This window comes from Ammospiza caudacuta, chromosome 8 (assembly GCF_027887145.1).
Source record: "Ammospiza caudacuta isolate bAmmCau1 chromosome 8, bAmmCau1.pri, whole genome shotgun sequence".
NCBI lineage: Eukaryota > Metazoa > Chordata > Aves > Passeriformes > Passerellidae > Ammospiza > Ammospiza caudacuta.
The window spans coordinates 28,365,331-28,383,151 of record NC_080600.1 but is presented as its reverse complement, the minus strand read 5'-3'; the positions used below and the strand labels follow the sequence as shown (position 1 = coordinate 28,383,151).

The 17,821-nt window shown below is 62.8% G+C and overlaps 2 protein-coding genes across 3 annotated transcripts; both read right to left on the bottom strand.

The window, feature by feature from the left end:
- Positions 1-41: 41 nt before the first annotated feature.
- Positions 42-11,147, bottom strand: PTPRN (protein tyrosine phosphatase receptor type N). Of its 2 annotated transcripts, none has more exons than XM_058809527.1 (23): positions 11,024-11,147; positions 9,317-9,367; positions 9,012-9,125; positions 8,667-8,772; positions 8,347-8,545; positions 7,865-8,189; positions 7,539-7,655; positions 7,342-7,421; positions 6,980-7,266; positions 6,437-6,523; positions 6,238-6,317; positions 5,950-6,014; positions 3,467-3,679; positions 3,096-3,305; positions 2,858-3,005; positions 2,620-2,693; positions 2,250-2,327; positions 1,998-2,117; positions 1,720-1,886; positions 597-650; positions 421-485; positions 259-332; positions 42-158 (listed from the first exon to the last, which is right to left on the bottom strand). In XM_058809527.1, the coding sequence occupies exons 1-23, from the start codon at positions 11,118-11,120 to the stop codon at positions 87-89; spliced, it is 2,883 nt and encodes a 960-aa protein (XP_058665510.1). In that variant the 5' UTR covers positions 11,121-11,147; the 3' UTR covers positions 42-86. The 2 variants fall into 2 exon arrangements, with proteins under 2 accessions (XP_058665510.1, XP_058665511.1); XM_058809528.1 differs by having other exon boundaries at positions 7,387-7,421.
- Positions 11,148-11,953: 806 nt separating this feature from the next.
- DNPEP (aspartyl aminopeptidase) lies at positions 11,954-17,045 on the bottom strand. Its single transcript, XM_058809566.1, has 15 exons — positions 17,032-17,045; positions 16,826-16,901; positions 16,661-16,749; positions 16,474-16,587; positions 16,026-16,151; positions 15,757-15,887; positions 15,313-15,397; positions 14,773-14,880; positions 14,457-14,534; positions 14,043-14,126; positions 13,596-13,756; positions 13,410-13,449; positions 12,975-13,076; positions 12,450-12,617; positions 11,954-12,054 (listed from the first exon to the last, which is right to left on the bottom strand). Exons 1-15 carry the CDS (start codon positions 17,035-17,037, stop codon positions 12,004-12,006), a joined length of 1,419 nt encoding a protein of 472 aa, XP_058665549.1. The 5' UTR covers positions 17,038-17,045; the 3' UTR covers positions 11,954-12,003.
- Between the last annotated feature and the right edge of the window lie 776 nt (positions 17,046-17,821).

The window sequence follows — 17,821 nt, the reverse complement described above, 5'->3', positions numbered from 1 at the left end:
GGGAGGGGAGGGGAGGGGAGGGGAGGGGAGGGGAGGGGAGGGGAGGGGAGGGGAGGGGAGGGGAGGGGAGGGAGGGCTCCTTGCCATCACTGCGGCAGTGCCTTCAGGATGGCGTTCACTTCCTCGGCCACAGCTGTCAGTGCAAACTCAAACTGGTCCTGCAGGAGCACAGCAGGAGACGTGAGGGTCCCTGCCACCTCAGCCCCAGGGGTTATGTATGCTGATGTGCAGGGAGAGGATCCCCAGTTTGGGGCGTACCTTGGTCTGCACCATACCGGGCCGCTGATCTCGGATGTGCTCCAGAGTAGCAGCTATGTCTATCTCCTTCACCCCTGGGGCAGAGGGAGAGAGGGGTGCTAGGAGGGGAGTTCACAGGCCAGGCTCAGGGAGAGGGCAGAAATGGTGCTTCCCTGCACCTACCTTTGGCCATTCGGTTCAGGACCATGTCGACAAGGATGTACGTCCCAGTCCTGCCTGCGCCGTCACTGCAAAACACAGATGCTTGGTCCAGGGGAGCTGGTTGCAGTGGGACTGGTCCTGGGCAGCAGGTCCCAGCCTTCAGTCACCCCCAAACGCCCCTCCATCCCCTGCAGTACCTGCAGTGCACGATAATAGGGCAGGAGCGACCCCGGTAGCACTTGTTCACCTTCCTGCAAGGATAAGAGGGAACAGGTCAGTGCCCTGCTGTGCCCGGGTCAAGGCTGTGCTAGGTGTCCCTTGCTGTGCTGGGTGGGGCAGGGCAACAGCACACCATGATGTGGCCCTGGGGGTCCCGCTCATGGCTCCTCCTGCCTCCACATTGGTGCTGGACATGGGATGGGGACCACGAGTGGAAAGTGGGCAGGGAAAGGAGTTGAGTTTCTCAGGTGCCAGCCTGGGGAGGGGAGCAGTGGCAGGACCCCCGGGAGCGGCTCTGGTCCGGTGGGGTGTGAGGCTGGGCCAGGCGCCGCTGGGGCTCCTGGCATGCTCCATGCAGCAGGCACGGCTGCCAACGATCACTTTTGTGACTATGCAACTGGAGCCAGATTACTAGCTGCAAATCACAAAAATGACGCCGGCAGCTGCGAGAGAGAGACAGAGACAGACAGACAGAGAGAGAGAGAGTGTGAGCGGGACTGAGAGGAGGGCAACATGCTCAGAGACACCCCCTCTGCCCTAGGCTAGGTCTCTTGCCCCACACAACCCAGGGACAGTGAGCAGCCTGTGCCTGCCAAGAGCCCACCACCACCAGGGACCTAAAGACCTGGGCAGGCAAGTCTCCTGGGAGCAGTCCCAGTCCTGCAGCCCTTGCCCTGGGCTAGCTAGGGATCCACCACTGGCTATAGAGCATTGGGAGCAATGGGTCACAGCCAGTTTAAGGCTGGCTCTGGGGATTTCTTGCACCCATGGCTGGGGAAGGTGCCAGTCAATGTTGCCCTCCATGCCAGCTCAGGGGAAGAGCACTTTTCCTACCCTCCCTGTAAAGGCTGGAGAGCCCTGGCAATGTCAGCCAGAGGTTTCTTACCCACCAAACTCTGTTGAGCCTCATCCCAAGTTGGCCAAAACCTATATTTTCTGCTCTCCCCTCATCCATGGCAGCTCCTAGTCTTGCACCTGGTCCATGCCATGGCCCCGATCCCCATCATCGTGGCAGCGATGTCCTCACCTGGTCCATCAGTGCCTGCATTTGGGATCACGCCGGCTCCCCAAGGGCTGGCACGGTGCCAGGTGGGCGCTCACCTGCGGAAGTCGAGGAGGGGCCGGGTGGTGGTGGGGATGCCCTCCGCCGGCCAGCTGAGGAAGTGGAACTGCGTCAGGGTGCGGGTCTCCTGCGACTGCACGTTCTTCAGGTAGAAGCTGCGCACCAGGAAATCCTCGCACCAGATGTGCTCTGACACCAGGTTCACCTGCCAAGCGAGGCAGAGCTTGAGCATCAGTGCCAGGCAAGTGCTGCACTGATACTCAGGGGGACGGGGACCAGAAGATGGTCCATGCCCCAGGCCGCCTGCCACACTTGCCTCATAAATGTGGTAAAGGGAGGAGCCTTCATCTGGCCAGTAGCGGTCACACTGCTTGACACTGTCCTCGGCCAGGGGGCTCAGCATGACAATGACAGTGCAGCCATGTTCCCACACCATCTGTGGGCAAGGCAAGGGGGTTTCACTGCTGGGGGACAGCCCAGGGGGGAGGGCAGTAAAGCCCCTGTGACCCAGTTTGTGGGCAGCACACAAAGGGACCCCGATGTGCTGGCACAGCTGTGTGACACTCACCTGCCAGAAGTCAGCAATGGTGTGGGACAGCGGCCCCTGCGTGGCAATGTACGCTGGCATCCGTGGGTCATGCTCAATCTGGAGCAGGAAAGGGGGTATCACACTTCATGCTCTTCAGCCAAGGGTTGGTGACACTTGAAGGAGTAGAGAAATACTCCAGGGGTGATAGGAAGGCTGGGAAGGGAGATTCAGGTGCCCCAGCCAGGATGAAAATAGGATTTAACAATAGTTTGAGGAATGGGGCAGGCACAAAGCTCCCATCTATAGCCCTGAGGGATGTAACTTCAGTCCAGCTCCATCCCAGAGTGAAAACCTCACCTGGGCTGGACACACCAAGGAGCAGGGTGGCAGGGCAGGAGTGATCACTCACGATTGGACTGGCATTGATGAAGTCACTGCGGGATGGGTTGCTCTCAGCTTTCAGCTTGATCCTCACGTGATCATCTAGGGAACAGGCCAGGAGACTTGGTGAGTGGCTAGAGGAGCTGCAGGAACACTAATGCTGCAACCAGCCACGGCCCTGAGCGTCCCCATGCCTCACGCCCTGCTCCAGCAGGACAGCTGGTGCCTGGGGCTGATCCGTGGGGCAGGGTGGCTGGGATGCTCACAGGGCACATAGTCAGGATTGCGGTTCTTCTTCAGGTTGGCTTCACTCTGGGCGATGGAGCAGACGCTGGGCTCAGCTTGGTAGGCACAGAGCGCCTGCCACTCCTTGGCCAGCCGGTCCTGGTTGCGGAGGTGGTCCTCCATGTAGGCCTGGGGCAGAGGGTGGAAGTCAGCCCAGCAGCAGAGGGGCAGAGGCAGGGCTGGGGAGGGGGCTGGCTCCCTCCCTCCCGGCTGGCTCACCAGGATCATGTGTCCAGTGGAGATGTCCATGTTGGACTGGACAGGCTCCTCGCACCAGGAGGGCGTGCTGCTGTGGGAGCTGGGGCTGGGCTGTGGGGCGTCGCTGAACTGGGACGAGACACTGCTCACCCTCGAAGTCTCTGCCGGTGCTGCTGGAGCATCAGCGCGGCCGAAGAGAGACTTGGCGGCCATGTGCTGGCGGCACAGCTCCTGGGAAGGCAGCAAGAGCCCTGTCCCTCGGCCACTGTGCCACCACAGGGCAGCTCTGTGCACCCCGAGTGATGCTGACACGCGGCAGAAATGCATCTCACGGGGTCCCACATCCCGCGGGGTCCCACATCCCGCAGGGTCCCGCATGCCACGGGCCCTACCTGGTACTCGAAGGTGGTGTCAGCAGCACCCTCGGGCCCCAGGGCAGCCAGGCGCTCCTTCTCCCGCTGCTTGGCGTGGCGCCGGAGGCAGAGGGCGGCGGACACGGCGATGGCAAGGACTGCCACGCAGGCCAGGGCGATGAAGGTCAGCAGCACCGAGTGGAAGCCGTCCCCGAAGCGGGATGGGCGCGAGTAGGCAGCAGCCTCATTGCGCTGGGGACCAAGCCAAAGGTTAGTTAGTGTGGGGCTGGGGGACAGAGACCCTATTCTGCTGCACATCTGGGGTTGCTGGGGGTTAAAACAGAGCAAGGGTTCTTCCTTCCCCTTCCTGAGGGTGCTGATTCTCCCAGCACCCTCAGCAGGGGCAGAGCTGGTGTCACTGGGGTGAGGCAGAGTGCACCCATCTCTGTGTCACATGGGGAACTGCTACAATGGTGTCCCTGGAGCTGCAGGAGCTTAGCCAAGCCCAGGTAGCAGTGACTTCTGCCTCCAGCACTCAGGGCTGCTGCCTGAGGCAAACCCAGCCTGGACTGCCCTTCTACAAGGCAAGCAATAGCCCTTTAGTACTCTGGTTCCATGACCACCTTCTGCCCAGCTGGAGATCAACAAGGGCTGAATTCAGGAGTTAACGGTGTAGGAGAGGCAACTGCAGCACTGAGACTGTGCCACTTCCAGGGACTTGCCCAACTGAGGCTGCCTGTCCCCTGCAGCCACTGCTCCACAGCAGGACCCTGAGGGAGGCAGGGCGGGCAATATGCCAGCACTGCTGGTACCATCCCAGCTGTAGCAGCCAGGGGACAAGTTCTCCCTGTTGCCCTCATTTGTTTGGACACAGAGCAGCCCCTGCCACCTTGCTGGTAGTGTCTCTAGGGCTCCTTCCCTGTGTCTGTGGGAGACACCCCAACCCATGCCAGCCCCATGCTGGCACAGGATGTTGCTCAGGCCTTGCTGGACAAGACGTTCCTGTCAATGCCATGACTGCCTAGGTCCAGCTAGGGCAGCACAGGGATCCTGGGCCATCACCAATTCAAACCTCCTGTGCCCAATGAGCTGCCAGAGCCCTGCATTACCTCACTGCCACGGCCTCCCATTGGCTGTGAGCCTGATGAGGTTACCGAGGGAACACTGCACCATCATCAACTACATCATCATCATCTTCGTCATCGCCTGGGGATGTCCCCAGCCTGGGTGTCCCTGCAGCCACTGCCCCCCAGCACCCAGCTGCCAACAGGGTGCAGCCAGTCCTGCAGCCAGGGCACCCAGCAGCCCCAGCACCTCCCAGCAGCCCTGCAGCCCCTGGAGGTGTCCACAGAGCCAGGGGGGACAGAAGGGATTTCTCTCCCAAGGCCTGCCCAGGCCCTGCTGTCTCCCTGCCTCCCTACATCCCTCTTCCTCAAATCTTGCACCAGCCCCACCAAGTCCAGAGTCGGGAGGGAATGAAGGAAAAGCACAAGTTGGTTAGAACTGGGAAGGTCAGTGCAAAAGGGGGTTTGCAAAGCTGCCTCAGCTTCCTTTGAGCTCCATCTTTGTCATCTCTGACATCTACCCCAGTTCCTGCCCCCTGCCTTATCAAAAGGCATTGCCATGGACACACTCTGCATATTGCAGATAGACACAGGTTGCCTCAGTGGCCAGGCCACCCCTTCTTCATGGCCTCCTGCAAAGTTCCCCCTTCTTTCCCTCCTTCCTTCCTCCCTGCTCACAACTACAGACACATGACAAGAAGTGAGAAATGGGGACACTGGGCTGGGGATGTGCAACACCATTTTTCCTCCTCAGGCTGCAAACACAGGAGCCAGGCTTGGTCCTTGTCTCCAGCCCCGGTTCCCTGCCCCAGGAGACTGTTCCTGTGGTTCCTCAGAGGAGCATGGGGAGGGGGAACCCCTCTCCAAACAGATGGCTCCTGTTCCATCCCTGCCTCCAGCTGCTTTGCCATTCTCTGGGGACATGCTGGCATTTTGCCTGCCTAGCTATGGTTTGTGGGGTGCCCTGGGAACATCCCAGTGCTCGGGTGCCCAGGCCACAGCTGAGATGGGTGTGCAGGCTGGAGGGAGGCAGGGTGAGGATGAGCCTTGAGGGATACAGCCTGCACCCCTCTGGTCTTGGGGGGAAGAAAAGCCTATGGGAACCCCTCTCAAACCACCTTTAAACACTGTGGAGCTTTTGTTTGGGAAGGAGTTGAGAGCCTCGGGCAGGATGGGGCTGCCAGGCAGTGGAGGGGGATGATGGACAGACAGGAGTGGAGCAGTGTCCAACAGGAGTCCTCCAACACAGGACTGGAGTCTATCTCCAGCACAGCATCCCAAACACTGCCCAGTCTCCTCTACTCTCCAGCTGCCCCACAGAGTGGCAGGGACAACTCACTCACAAAGGCGCCTGTACCCCAGGGCTGGGGGCCCCTGGCTTGTACCCAGTGGCAGCATCCCCACTGCCCTATCCCTGCCCCCCTCAGCCCCAAGGATGGAATCCTTGCTCACTCCTACCTCTCCCACTCCTGTTTGCACAATCTTGAGGCCCAGCTCGTGCTCCAGCTCTCCCTTCACTTGCTCTGTGGACAGGGAGGAGATGGTCAGAGGCATGCTCCCCTCCACACGAGAGCCCCCAGAAACAGAGCCAGGGGATAGCTCTGACAGCTGCCCCTGCAGCTCCCCACTGCAGCCAAGGCAGGGGGGATGGACAGCAGGAGCCCTCGCCCCCTGGTGCCTGGAAGGGCACCCCACAGCTGGGAGGGGAAGAGGGGAACGAGATCAGGGGGATGCTGCCCAGCTCACCAGTCTGGCTGGCCACATCTGCCAGGGAGAAGTTCTGGGGGTTCTGTCGGATGCGGAAGGTAAGTGCAGGACCCACAACGCTGCCAGGGACAGGGAGAGAGTGTGAGAGCTCTCAGAGTGTGAGAGCTGGAAATGCAGACCCCCTACCCACCCTTGCCACAGCCCAGTCCCTCCTGTCCCCGTGGCACCAGGACCTCACCTGATGTTGATGAAGCTGGCGGTGGAGAGGTGGAGGTGCTTGGCCAGGAGCTCCAGCAGCTGCACGCCAGCAGCCAGCCCCAGGGGCCTGTGGGGACAGTGTCACAGTGAGGAGCAGGGGGCAGGGGTGAGGGGACAGCCCTGTGCTCCCCACAGTCAGGGAGCAGGGACAGGCAGGCTCAGGGAGTCCCAAGCACACAGCAGATGTCAGGTTGGGCAGGAGGTGACACTGTGGTGATTGTGGGTGGGGGTGAGCTGACCCCCCTTGCACACGAGTGTGCAGAGACATTCGTGCACACACACTCCCAGCCTTCCATCCTGCAACAGTGAGCTCTGGCCTTGGTGTGGGCTGGGAGAGGAAGGCTTTGGGGTGGAACAAGGGCTGTGGGTAGAGAATGGATCAGTGGGAGCTGACCCCATAGAAACCCGGCCCTACCAAAGAACCAACAGGTTCAGCCAAGCATGTGAAGCTGTGACAGCTGTTGGTGGGGAGATACAGACCCTTGACACATGCAGACCCCCTTGCATGATCCCCAGCTCTCACTTCTGGTCTGTGATGATGTAGCCATACTCGTCTAGCGGCCGCATGCCCTGTTGTGCCCCACTGTCCTTCATCTCTGTGTAGCTCTTCTTCTCCACCACAATGTTCTTCCCGGGGCTGAGTGCATCCCCACTGTGTCCCTGCTGTGGCTCAGCCCGGGGAGCTGGTGAGGGTGCTGCCTTGCCCTTCGTTCCATCCCCTGGGGAGCTGCTGGCTGGGATTTTGGGGGTTGGCACTGCAGAAGAAGGGGGCACTGGCTCCTCTCCATGCTGCATGTTCCCCTCCATCACCTGAAGGGAGAAAAAAGGAGAAGCTGGAATCTCTGAGGAGAGCCTTGGGGAAATGTCTCCTCCCCCTCATCCCACCTGTGCCATGGCACCTCCTCCAGCATCACCCTGCTGCAAACCCACCCGTTTTGCTGTGGGCACTTCAGGGCCAGTAACACCTGGAAAGGAGAGAGACAGAGATCCTGCAACACCCACCCCAAAAGGCAACACTCCCTACCCTGAAACAGGGCATCTGCTGCCAGCCCCTGCTTGTCCCATCCCTGCACCCAGCTCACCAGAGCTCTGGAGCAGCTGGAGGAGGGTGGATAGGCTGCTTATCTGCTGGGGACTCAGTTCTGGCAGTCCCAGGCCATAGCTGGCCAGGAGAGAAGCCAGTCTCTTCAGGGCAGCATCTGCAAGAGGACATAGCATCTGGTTGGGTGCTCTGCATCTGCAGGGAGACCAGGGGCCAGGGATGAAGCAGATGGAGCAGGTGGGGTTGCAGGGACATTCTGCCCATGGGCATAAACCCAAAGAGGAGGGAAAGTGTGAGCCACGAGGAACTCGTGGCTGTGGGCACAGGACAGGGACAAGGATTGTGCCTGGCTGGAGAACAAGGTACCCGTCTGTGCAGAGGGTGGCTGGGCAGCCAGGGGTGCTTGCTGCTCCCTCTCCTCTACGTTTCTGTAGTCACTGGGGAGCCGCAAGCTGTGCTGGAGCCTGGTGCTGGCAGTGTCCGGGCGGCCAGCTTTCTCTCTGGGCAGGGAAAGCATGCCCAAGTCCTGGAAAAGATGCCCCCCATCCATTCCTGGCTGCCCGCCATAGGAGGGCACAGGGCCAGCCCCAAAGAGGGCCTGGGCAGGGACCCGGCCCAGCAGCGAGGAGGTCTCAGAGCTCTGCCTGGCTGAGCCGCTGGGATGCTGGTGAGCACCATCCTGATAGCCGAACTGCAACCAAAACACACGGCAAACCTCACAGGTCCCCTGTCACCCCACGGTGGAGGCAGGGGGTACCCCAGCACCTGCAGCAAAGTGCTGGGAGTGCAGCAGCTCCCTGCCAATCTCTACTTTTCTGCCCAGGAGAAGGCGCTCACCCCCAGCTTACCTTGTGGTAGGAGTAGGGATTGAGCAGAGCCTCCTCGTAGGCCAGCTGGGGTGGGGAGGGCAGCAGGACGTGCTCCAGGTACCGCTGCACCAGCGGGGAAAGCAGCAGCGCTGGGGGCTGCTCCGGATGCTGAGCTGCGGGCAGGCCGGGGTCCGGGGCCAGCGGGGCTCGCCGGGGCTCGCTGCGGAGAGGCAGGAACCTCGAAGGCAAACAGCGCTGGGGTAACTCACCGGGTAAAGGGACACGTCCCTCCCCTATCCCCCCCGATCTGGGGAACAAAGCCCTCGCTGCTCCATTGAGCTCTGCCGGCGCTCTCCTACCTGTCCCTGGCCACCGGCTCCAGCGAGGGCGGCAGGCGGAGGCGGGGGATGCGCTCCATCTCCTGAGAGATCACATACTGGGTGATGCCGTCCTGCCACGACAGCCCTGCCATGGGAGGAGGCTGTGAGACATGGAGGCAGCCTGGGGACCGTGGTGTGAGTGCAGGTCCCCAGGTCCGTCCTGGTATTCTGACCCTGTGTCCCATGGCCGGGGTTTGACCCCACGCCTCCTCAGCCCACCCTGGGCCAGCAGGACCACAGACAGCTCTAGTGCCAATAGGAAATTCTACCCGACATCCCCTCCCTGCAGGATCCCAGGGACTTCCCCCACGCTCCCCCGCTCACCTTGTGCCATGAGATGCCGCAAGACATCCTGCAGGCGCTGGAGCACGGGAGATGTGACCTGAAAGTAGGGTCTGTCCTGCACGGAGCCCACCTGGCATTGCCCAAACAGCCCATCTGCCAGAGAAGGAAGAGAGCGGGACCGGATGAACAAACACCCCGATGTGAGGCTCTCCAGGCACAGCCCCACCTTCCTCCTGCCATGCCTCCTTGCAGTGCACCCTAGGCACCCCTGCAGGGCATCCCTGTACCCTTCACACACACATGGGAAGGGAGAGGGGATCCCTGCATCCCTGCTCGCCACTTACCCTGCACACACACCTCCTGCGGGGAGCACAGCCTTCGGTCAAACAGGCAGCCTGGGACAGACAGACAGACAGACCAGTCAGCACAGCATTCAAGGGGGACTCCAATGGAATCTGCTCATCACCAGCTGCTTGGGGGATCCCTACGCTCCAGAAAAGCAGCACAGGAACCCAATGTGGCGATGGTGGGAGGGGACACAGCTTTGTAGCCCATGGCAGAGGCTCGGTGCCAGTCTGTTCTGCCCCTCAGAGACAAGATGGGGGCTGTGTAGAAAGTATGCCCTTGGCTCTGGAGAGTGGGGAAGGCCCGGAGTTTTTTTGGGGTGATGGCAGTTAGGAAGGTAAGACTGAGGCAGCAGAGACCTGCAAAACCACATCTGCTGCCCTCCTACATGTGGTACTACGAGGAAGGGATGCAACCCAGTGACACGGGAATCCACTCTCCCTGAGAGGCGGACCCCAAAGCACGGATGTAGTGCTCTTGGGGGTGTGCGGTGTGTACCTCTCCAACCCCTTCGGCGGGCAGCACTTGGGCAGGGGGCGGCTTCCCCCTTCCTCTCCCCCCCCGTTTCGGTCCAAGACCGTCAGCAGCGAGACGGCAGCAGGCGATGACTCAGCCCCGGATGGCAAGGAATGAACGAGAAAACAACCGGGGGGAGGGGAGGGAGGGGCCCGTCAAGCCCGCCGCGGGGAAGGGGGCTAGTGGGGATGAGGGTCCTCGGAACCCCGGCACCCCCGGCCGGCGTCCCCCGGGGCGGAGGCCTTGCCTGTGCGGGGCACGGGACCCACGGCCGGGGGAGACCCCGGGGACGGCGGCAGCGGGGCCGAGCAGGGCGGCAGGGCCGGCGCTGTCCGCGGTGCTGAAGCGGCGCCGCGTTCTCCCGCCGAGACGCCGCGCTCCGCCGGGAGGGGCGGTGGCCCCGGCTCCGGGAGGCTCCCCCGGCCAGGGGAGTGCTCGGCCGCAGCCGTCACGGCACCGGCACCATTCCCTGCTTGCTCCCGGGGGCAGCGGACCCCGCGGTCCAGCCGGATCCACCCCGGCACTCCCGGGCCGCTGGAGGACGAGGGGCGCAGCAGCCTCGGGCGCCCGGTAGTGAGTCAGCGGAGCCCGGGCCGTGCCGTGCCGTGCCGTGCCGGTGGGCTGCAGCCCTGCTATCGACAGCGACACTCGGGTCCCCGAAAGCTCCAAGCACGGCCCACACGGACCGACCTGGAGAAGAGCGGGTGCACCGGCCCGGGCGGCCGCACTTAGAGGCGGAGGGCGGCTAAAGGGCGGCACGGTCTCGGAGCAAGCCACGCTCAGGGCCGCTGGCCCGGGCTCCCCAACCCTGCGGCAGCCCCGGCACCGGCTTTGGCCCGGGCATGAGCAATCACCGTTCTGCTCCCGTCCCGTAGCTGCTGGCTCTCGGGCCCGGCGGGGCGGCACCTCTACAGCCGGCGGGGTGCCCCGGGTTTAGCACACCCACCGGCCCGGCAGTCCCGGGAGAGCGGCGTCCCCGGTGCCAATGGCGCACCCGCGGTGCCGGTCCCGGGCCGCCCGGTCCCGCTATCCGCCAGGGGCCGGCGTCACCGCTGCACGCCGTGACAGCACCCTACAGCGGCGGCGACCGCGCCGGCCGCGGAGTCCCAGCCCCGCCACTCCCCGGGAATCTCCTTCCGGCCCTCGCGCAGCCCGGGGTAAAGCCGCCCTGCCCGGGGTCGCGGTCTCACCGTGTGCGGCGGTGGCGGCGGCGGCGCCGTCACGCAGCTGCCCGCGGCCGGCCAGGAGGAGGAGGCAGAGGAGCGCCCGGAGGAGCCGCCGCCCCATGCTCCGCTCACGGCCGCACCATGGCGCACCCGCCGGCCGCGCCCCCGCCGCCGCCGCCAACCCGCGCCCCGCCGCGCCGCGCGCCCCGCCCGCCGCCACCGCCCCGCCAATGCCGCGCTGCGCGCTGCCGCGGCGCCCCGCCCCCCTACGCAGCGGCCAATCAGAAACCCGCGCGGCTGCCCTCAGCGCCGCGCTCACGCCCCGCGCTGTCCGGCGGGGCCAATCACACCTCGCTCCGGGGAGAGGCGGCCGAGCGCCCCGCCAATCGCCGCGTCCCCGGGGGCGAGCCACGCCTCCCCGGGGGTGTGCCACAGCGCCAGCAGCGCCCCCGCCAATCAGCGCCCGCCCCTTCCCTGCCCTGCGGCCACACTGGCTCCCGTCTGGGACACGCCCCTGAGAGCCGCCCAATGAGCGGCGAGCGCGGAGCCGCACCCTCGTGCCCCGCCCGGCGGCACCGCCCGGGCATCGGCCGCGGGCAGAAGGCAGCCCCCGGCCCGGGCAGGGACCCCCTGAACCGGCCCCAGCGAGCAGCTCCGGGTCTGGCGCCGGCAGATCCGTGCGCACACGGCCGCAGGCTCATTCCTGGGGAAAGGGGCGGCCCCAGCGCTGCACCAGACCGGACATCCTCCCACCAGCTCTCCCTGAGTAAAAGCTGAGCCCTGTCCTCCGGCCCCTTAGCTGGGACCCCCAGCACCCCTCGACAAGGGATTGTGGATGGACCTTGCTCACGGTTCCAGAGGAGAGCACAGGTGCGAGCGATGGGAGTCCCCAGGGGGAGCCACATACATCAGCCCCAGCCACAGTCATGGACCACTCGCTGGTGAGACAGAAATGCTTTAATGGCCCCAGGACTAAACCCACTGCTACGCCCTCCCCACCATGTTCAGTCGACCACCAGGCTGCTGCTGACCGCTGGCAGGAGCTCGAAGAAGCCCTGGAAGAAGAGAGGCTGTCAGGGTGGGCCGAGCAAGGCGGTGCAGGGTGGGGGGACAGGCAGTGGGGGCAGGCAGCATCTCCCAGTCACAGCGTCATAGCAGGCAGCTACTTGCAGAGAGCAGCACCACGTTGCCATAGTAACTCATCGATGACTCAAGGCTAGCACCAGTTGCCATAGGAACTACTTAGGGATGGCAGTCACTGGAGAAGGCTGGCATGAGAGGGGGCACCTCCGGAAGCAGCCAGTACCTGAGCTGCTCCAGAGAGCTGGGGAGCTCTGTGGGATGGCTGGGTTCAGCCCCAAAGCAGGGATTGGTTGGGGACATGGGGATGTGGGAGATGTAGAGGAGCAGGGAGTGAACTTTAGCTCAGGATGGGGGACACAGGGCTCACCTTGAAGAGGGTGATGCTCTGAAGCACCCCCGAGGTGCAGCACATCTCCCGGATGGAATGCATGGCCAGCTGGGGGCAGCCAATGTCCAGCACGCGCAGCCCCAGGCGGGAGGCCAGGATGGGGCCGATGGTGGTGCCGCAGGGTGTGTCATTGCGCACCATGAACTCCTGCATGGGGGCAAGACCTCAGCAGCTCCACACGCTACCCCATGGCCTCCCACATGGGCCCTCAGCCCTGAAGGGAGGTGACCTGGGGCAGGGAAGCAGCATCAACCCATGCCAGGGTTCAAAGAACGCTCCAGAGATAGGACACGCTCAGGCCAGGCTCCATTCTGCTCACCAGCCTGCTCCCTGAGGCAGTCCTGGGGCTGGAGCCTCACAGCAACAGGCAGCACAGAGACCCCAGTGGGGTCAGACATGGTAACAGGGGTGGAGCTTGGGCACAGGCCCCCTCTGATGAACCCAGGGGCAGGGCTGCAGCCCAAACTCCTGATGTTCAAGGAGGGCTCACCCAGTCCGGCTCACCTGCAGAGGGACACCCACGCGGGCAGCAATGTCCCGGATCACAGCTTCAGTGACAGCTGTGGAGGCGTAGCGCTGGTTGCTGTTCACCTTGATGACAGGGCCCTGCACAAAGGAAGGCAGGCCTGTGATGGGACCTAGGAACAGTCAGTGGCCCTGGAAACACCCATGCCCAGGCAATGCCCAACATATCATCCATTCTCCCTTTCCTGGGTGAGCCCATTGGGGATGGGGACAGTGTTTCCATGGGGACAGCCCCAGCTCAGAGCAGGGAGGAGCTCTATGGACAAGACTGGGATCCCAAGTGATTAACATCAGACATGTGGCATAGTCAAATCCCATTGCAGGATAAATGTTTTCCATTTGAATGCTGGGCAGCAGCACTGCAGGACAGACAGACAGCAACCATCCTAGAGCCAAGCAGAGGGCTGCCCTCACCTTGTGGAAGGCTGGACGATGATTCTCCTCATGCTTGTCCCTGCAAAAGAGAAGTGTTTCACACTCTTACTCATACCTTGCTGCAACAAGGACTGTCCTGTCTGTACCACCTGGGGAGTGATGGGGATACATCCCACAGGTGGCAGGGCAGGCTGTCAGGCCTGTGGCACGGCTCAGACTACTCACACATAATTGGGGTGCACAGCATGGGCCATATCAGCACTGATCATGTAGGACTTGGCCACTGCCTCCTCAAAGGCTGTCAGGTTGTGCGGCGACGCAGAGATCCGGCGCAACACCAGCTCCGTTAGCAAGGACTCTGCACCCTGTGCACTCTCTGACCCTACCTGCCAAGGATCACCATCAGCACAAGCCTGCAGCACCACAGGGGCCACAGGAGTGTCAGGCTGCTCCCTAAGGACAGCCAAGCAACTTCCTGCCACACCAGCGCTTCCCACCCCTGCCTGGGCCATGCTCCACGTGGCTGTAAGCAAATCCCTGCTTCCTCCACTGGGCTGTGGGATCTCTCTCCTGCTAGGATGCTCTCTCCAATGCTAGGCATGGCTGGGGAAGAGCAGAGAACATGGAGCACCTTCTGGTGCCAGCCACCCCACGGCTGTGCCCCTTGCTCACCTCCTCGTTGTCATAAAGCGCGATGAGACGCACATTGGGCTCCTCGGAGAGGGACGAGGGTGCTGCACATGAGTCAATCAAGGCCTGCAGGATTAGGGGGGAATGGACACCAGCATGAGTGCCACTCCAGCCTGGGAATCTCAGGACTGAGCCATCAGGAAATCTCCCAGGAGAGTTCAAAGCATGGAGGAAGGATTTGTGGGCACACATATTGCCCAGTGACAGCAAGAGTCACCCCTGGGAGCTGCTGGGAATCCCACACACCCAGCAAAGGGGGCACCCAACCCCAGGTCCTCCAACAATCTAGACCCATTCCATGAGAACACAACTCCCTGCAGAGCCTTTGGCCAGCCCAAAGCTGAGCTGGGGTGCACGGGGGCCACGCTGCAGTCTCCAGGTTGTTTCCCCTCTCACCTGCAAGGCGCAGTAGCAGCTGTGCAGGTTGTCCAGACGTGGGGAGAAGATGAACTCATCGAAGGCACCACCCAGCGTCTGCAGAGAGCCAAGAGGAGTGGGGCACAAGCTCTGGGTCACCAAAAAGTACCTGCCACTGGATTCCCATTCTGGTACCCTTATCTCTGCCCCTCAGGAGCAGCTCCCTCTAGTTCCATTCAGCTCCCAGCCTGGCATGCCCCAGGCAAAGGACATGCAGCAGGTAACACGGTAAGACCTGTGTAGTGCCAGCCTGCAGGCTGTGTGCAGACAGATGGAGGTTCCTGCCCTTACTCACCGCTGGCTGTGTATCTGCCAGGCATAGCTCCATCTCCACAATCTGCTCTGGCTTCACCCCCAGCTGGGGGCAGATCAGGGAAAGCAGAACAGGGCTGTGCCGCTCTGTCTGGGAAGAAAGCAGAACTGTGGGCAGGGCAGGCAGTGGATGGCAGGAGAAACTCCTGGTTTCCTTTTGCAAAGCTGTCCCTGATCCTGCTTATGTTGGCAAAGTCCTCTCTCCTACTAACATCTCCCATGTTCAAGCCCCCACCTCAGCCAGGACAGCTCTATGCCCCTGTGCTAGCCCCCCTCCCTGCCCTGCCCTCCCTCCCTCCCCAGGGAGATGCACCCTTCCACACTGGCTGCAGGCAAGGGTGAGAAGAGAGAGAGATGGCTGAACAGATGTGCTGTGTGCCCAACTGTGAGGCAGAGTGGAAGGTTACCAGCAGTCCACAGGGAGAAGCGGAACCTGGTGGCAGGTCCCTGAGGACTCAAAATCAAAGGTGGCAAGTATGAGGTCCTTGCAAGTGTCCCTGCTGATCCCTGGCACACAGCTCACCTGGGACGCAGCACTGCAAGGTGTGGACTCCATAAGCACCTCCTTTTCCAGCTCCTCCTGCACTGCAGTGGCCAGAATGGGAACCCTGTGGGGGTCAGCAACATTAGCTCCCAGAGCTTTGCTCACCTCATCTGCTTGGGTCACACACTGCCAACCCTTCCTGGTGTGTTTGCCTTGCTCCTCCAGGGAATGACTGATATGCCAAATGGAAGAAGAATGCACATTTTAAACACAAATCTATTGTGCCACCTCAGGACACTCCAGTGTCCTTTCCCAAATGCTTGGAAGCATCTCCTGGAAGTACTCTGTGGGGCTAAAAGCCACTGCAGATCTCCCCACTGCAATGAGTGGCTGCCAAAGGGAGAGCTAAGGTGGGGCTTTGCTCTAGCTGGGTCCCAGCCCTCCCAAGGGCTGGCCAGGAGTCGGGGCTGAGCCAGGCCTTACAGGTGGTGCTCGGTGTTGGGCCCAAAGCTCTCATTGATGCTGCGCTGCAGATGGATGGCCAGGTGAGGAATGCGGAGGATGGGCCGCTCCACATGTACCAGGCGCTGCTCCAGGCGCCCCGTGGCTTGGTCCTGAAACACAAGGAGGCCTTCTGGGGCCAGGCCTGCAGAACTGAGAGGCTGCAGCAGGTCCCACTCTGCGTGGGCGTCAGTGACCCAGTGCCAGAGACACACAGCTATCCAACCATGCGTGCCCTAAATCAGACTCACCTTTATGATCACCCTCCCGGCCACGGTGAGGTCACGGTCGAACCAGGTGTTCCAGATGCCCCCTCCATAGGTCTCCACTCCTACTTGCACTATGCCCACCTGTCCCCGCTTTGAGCGACGCTTCACCTGGGCAGCAGCAGAGGTGTCACTGCTGGCACCATGAAGCGCTGGGGAACGGGCAGCTGGTGGGAACTGGGCAGCTCATGCCCAGAGCCTCACTGCTGATGCTGCCAGCACAGGGTGCTGTGAGGGGTTTTCAGGACCAGGGACACAGAGGAGACAGCAGCAGGCAGAGCAATGCAGGGGCTGCTCTGGATGACACATTTGGAAGGTGCAGGGACCCAACAATGATGCTGCAGGGCACAGAGGTAGTCAGGATAGTTTCTGCTTGGGGCATGAAACTGGAGGAACCCAGAGAAAGACTCAGCAGCCAGCCGGGTGACCTTACCCTGAGGCAGGGGCTGTCGGTGTGGGCTCCTAGCAGGCTGAACCCATTCCCGGGCTGGAACTGGCCGCCGACGGCAAAGGCGATGAGGGTGGAGTAGTTCCTGGTGATGAAGTACTGGAGGCAGAGGGGCAGAGGTGAGACGCCCCGTCCACCCCGGCTCCCGCTGCCCCGTCCCAGCCGGGCCCACCTTCTGCGCCGGCCGCACGTCCCAGTGCTCCGTCTCCTTCAGCTCCTGGAAGCCGGCCTGCAGTAGCCGGCTGCGGCATTCGGCCACCACTGAGGGGAAAAGAGCCGTCAGGGCCGCCCGCGGGAAGAGGAACAGGGCCGGGGAGGGGAGCGGGCGGGCGCTCACCGTGGTACGGAGACGGACTGCGGTTCACGAACTTCACCAGTTCCTGCGCCGCCGCCTTCGAGCCCTGCGCCGCCGCCTGTGGGCACCGCCGTCACCGCACATTGCCGGCAAAACCCCGCCCCGGGCAGGGACCCCCGCGGGACCGGGGACCCCGTCCCGGGCGGCACCGACCCGACCCCGTCCCGCGCCCGCCGCCCGCCCGCTACCTGCATGGCCGCTACCGCCCCGCGCCGGCCCGAACAGCGCCCCCTGCTGGCCTGGAGGAACGCGCGGCCTGCGCCCGGACTCCGAACTCTGCCCCCTGCAATCCCCACCCCGCAATCCGCGCCCTGAACCCGGCAATCCACACCCTGCACCCTGTAATCCACACCTCGCAATCCACACTCTGCACCCTGCAATCCGCACCCTGAACCCTGCAATCCACACCCTGAACCCCGCAATCCGCACCCTGAACCCCGCAATCTGCACCCTGCATCCTGCAATCTGCACCCGGCCCTGCATCCCGCAATCTGCACCCTGCACCCCGCATTCACCCCCTGCACCCCGCATTCACCCCCTGCACCCCACAATCCGCACCCTGCACCCCGCAATCCGCACCCCACAATCCGCACCCTGCACCCCACAATCTGCACCCAGCCCTGCAGCCCGCAATCCACACCCCGCAATCGGCAATGTGCATCCTGCGCCCCGCGATCCACACCCTGCACCTCCCACACTGTACTCCCTGCCATGCACTTTGCACTCTCAGCCTGCACCCCTCACCCCGTACTCTGGCCCAGGCCAGGCAAACACAGAGCCTGACAAGGCTGGGGTACAGCTGAATTAAGGGTGGGTGGAAGAGGGACACAGCCAGGAGGGACTGGGATGGGAAGCAAGGGGCAGAGACAGGCTCCACAACGATGGTCACCCATCCTGCTCCAGTGTGCCACAGTTGTAGGGCTAACTGGGGGAGCAGGGACTGCCCCAGAATGGGGTTGGCCTGCCTGCAGAGGGGTG

Excerpts from the sequence above, each read along its gene's own strand:
- PTPRN (XM_058809527.1), bottom strand. The coding sequence starts at position 11,120 with ATGGGGCGGCGGCTCCTCCGGGCGCTCCTCTGCCTCCTCCTCCTGGCC. Across the intron at positions 8,773-9,011 it reads GCGGCATCTCATGGCACAAG|GGCTGTCGTGGCAGGACGGC; the intron begins GTGAGCGGGGGA and ends CTCCCATGGCAG. Across the intron at positions 7,656-7,864 it reads GCCACCCTCTGCACAGACGG|ATGCTGCCCTGAAGAGACTG; the intron begins GTACCTTGTTCT and ends GTCCTCTTGCAG.
- DNPEP (XM_058809566.1), bottom strand. Across the intron at positions 14,127-14,456 it reads GCTGCTACTGCGCCTTGCAG|GCCTTGATTGACTCATGTGC; the intron begins GTGAGAGGGGAA and ends CTAATCCTGCAG. Across the intron at positions 12,618-12,974 it reads GCGTGGGTGTCCCTCTGCAG|GAGTTCATGGTGCGCAATGA; the intron begins GTGAGCCGGACT and ends GCCCCCATGCAG.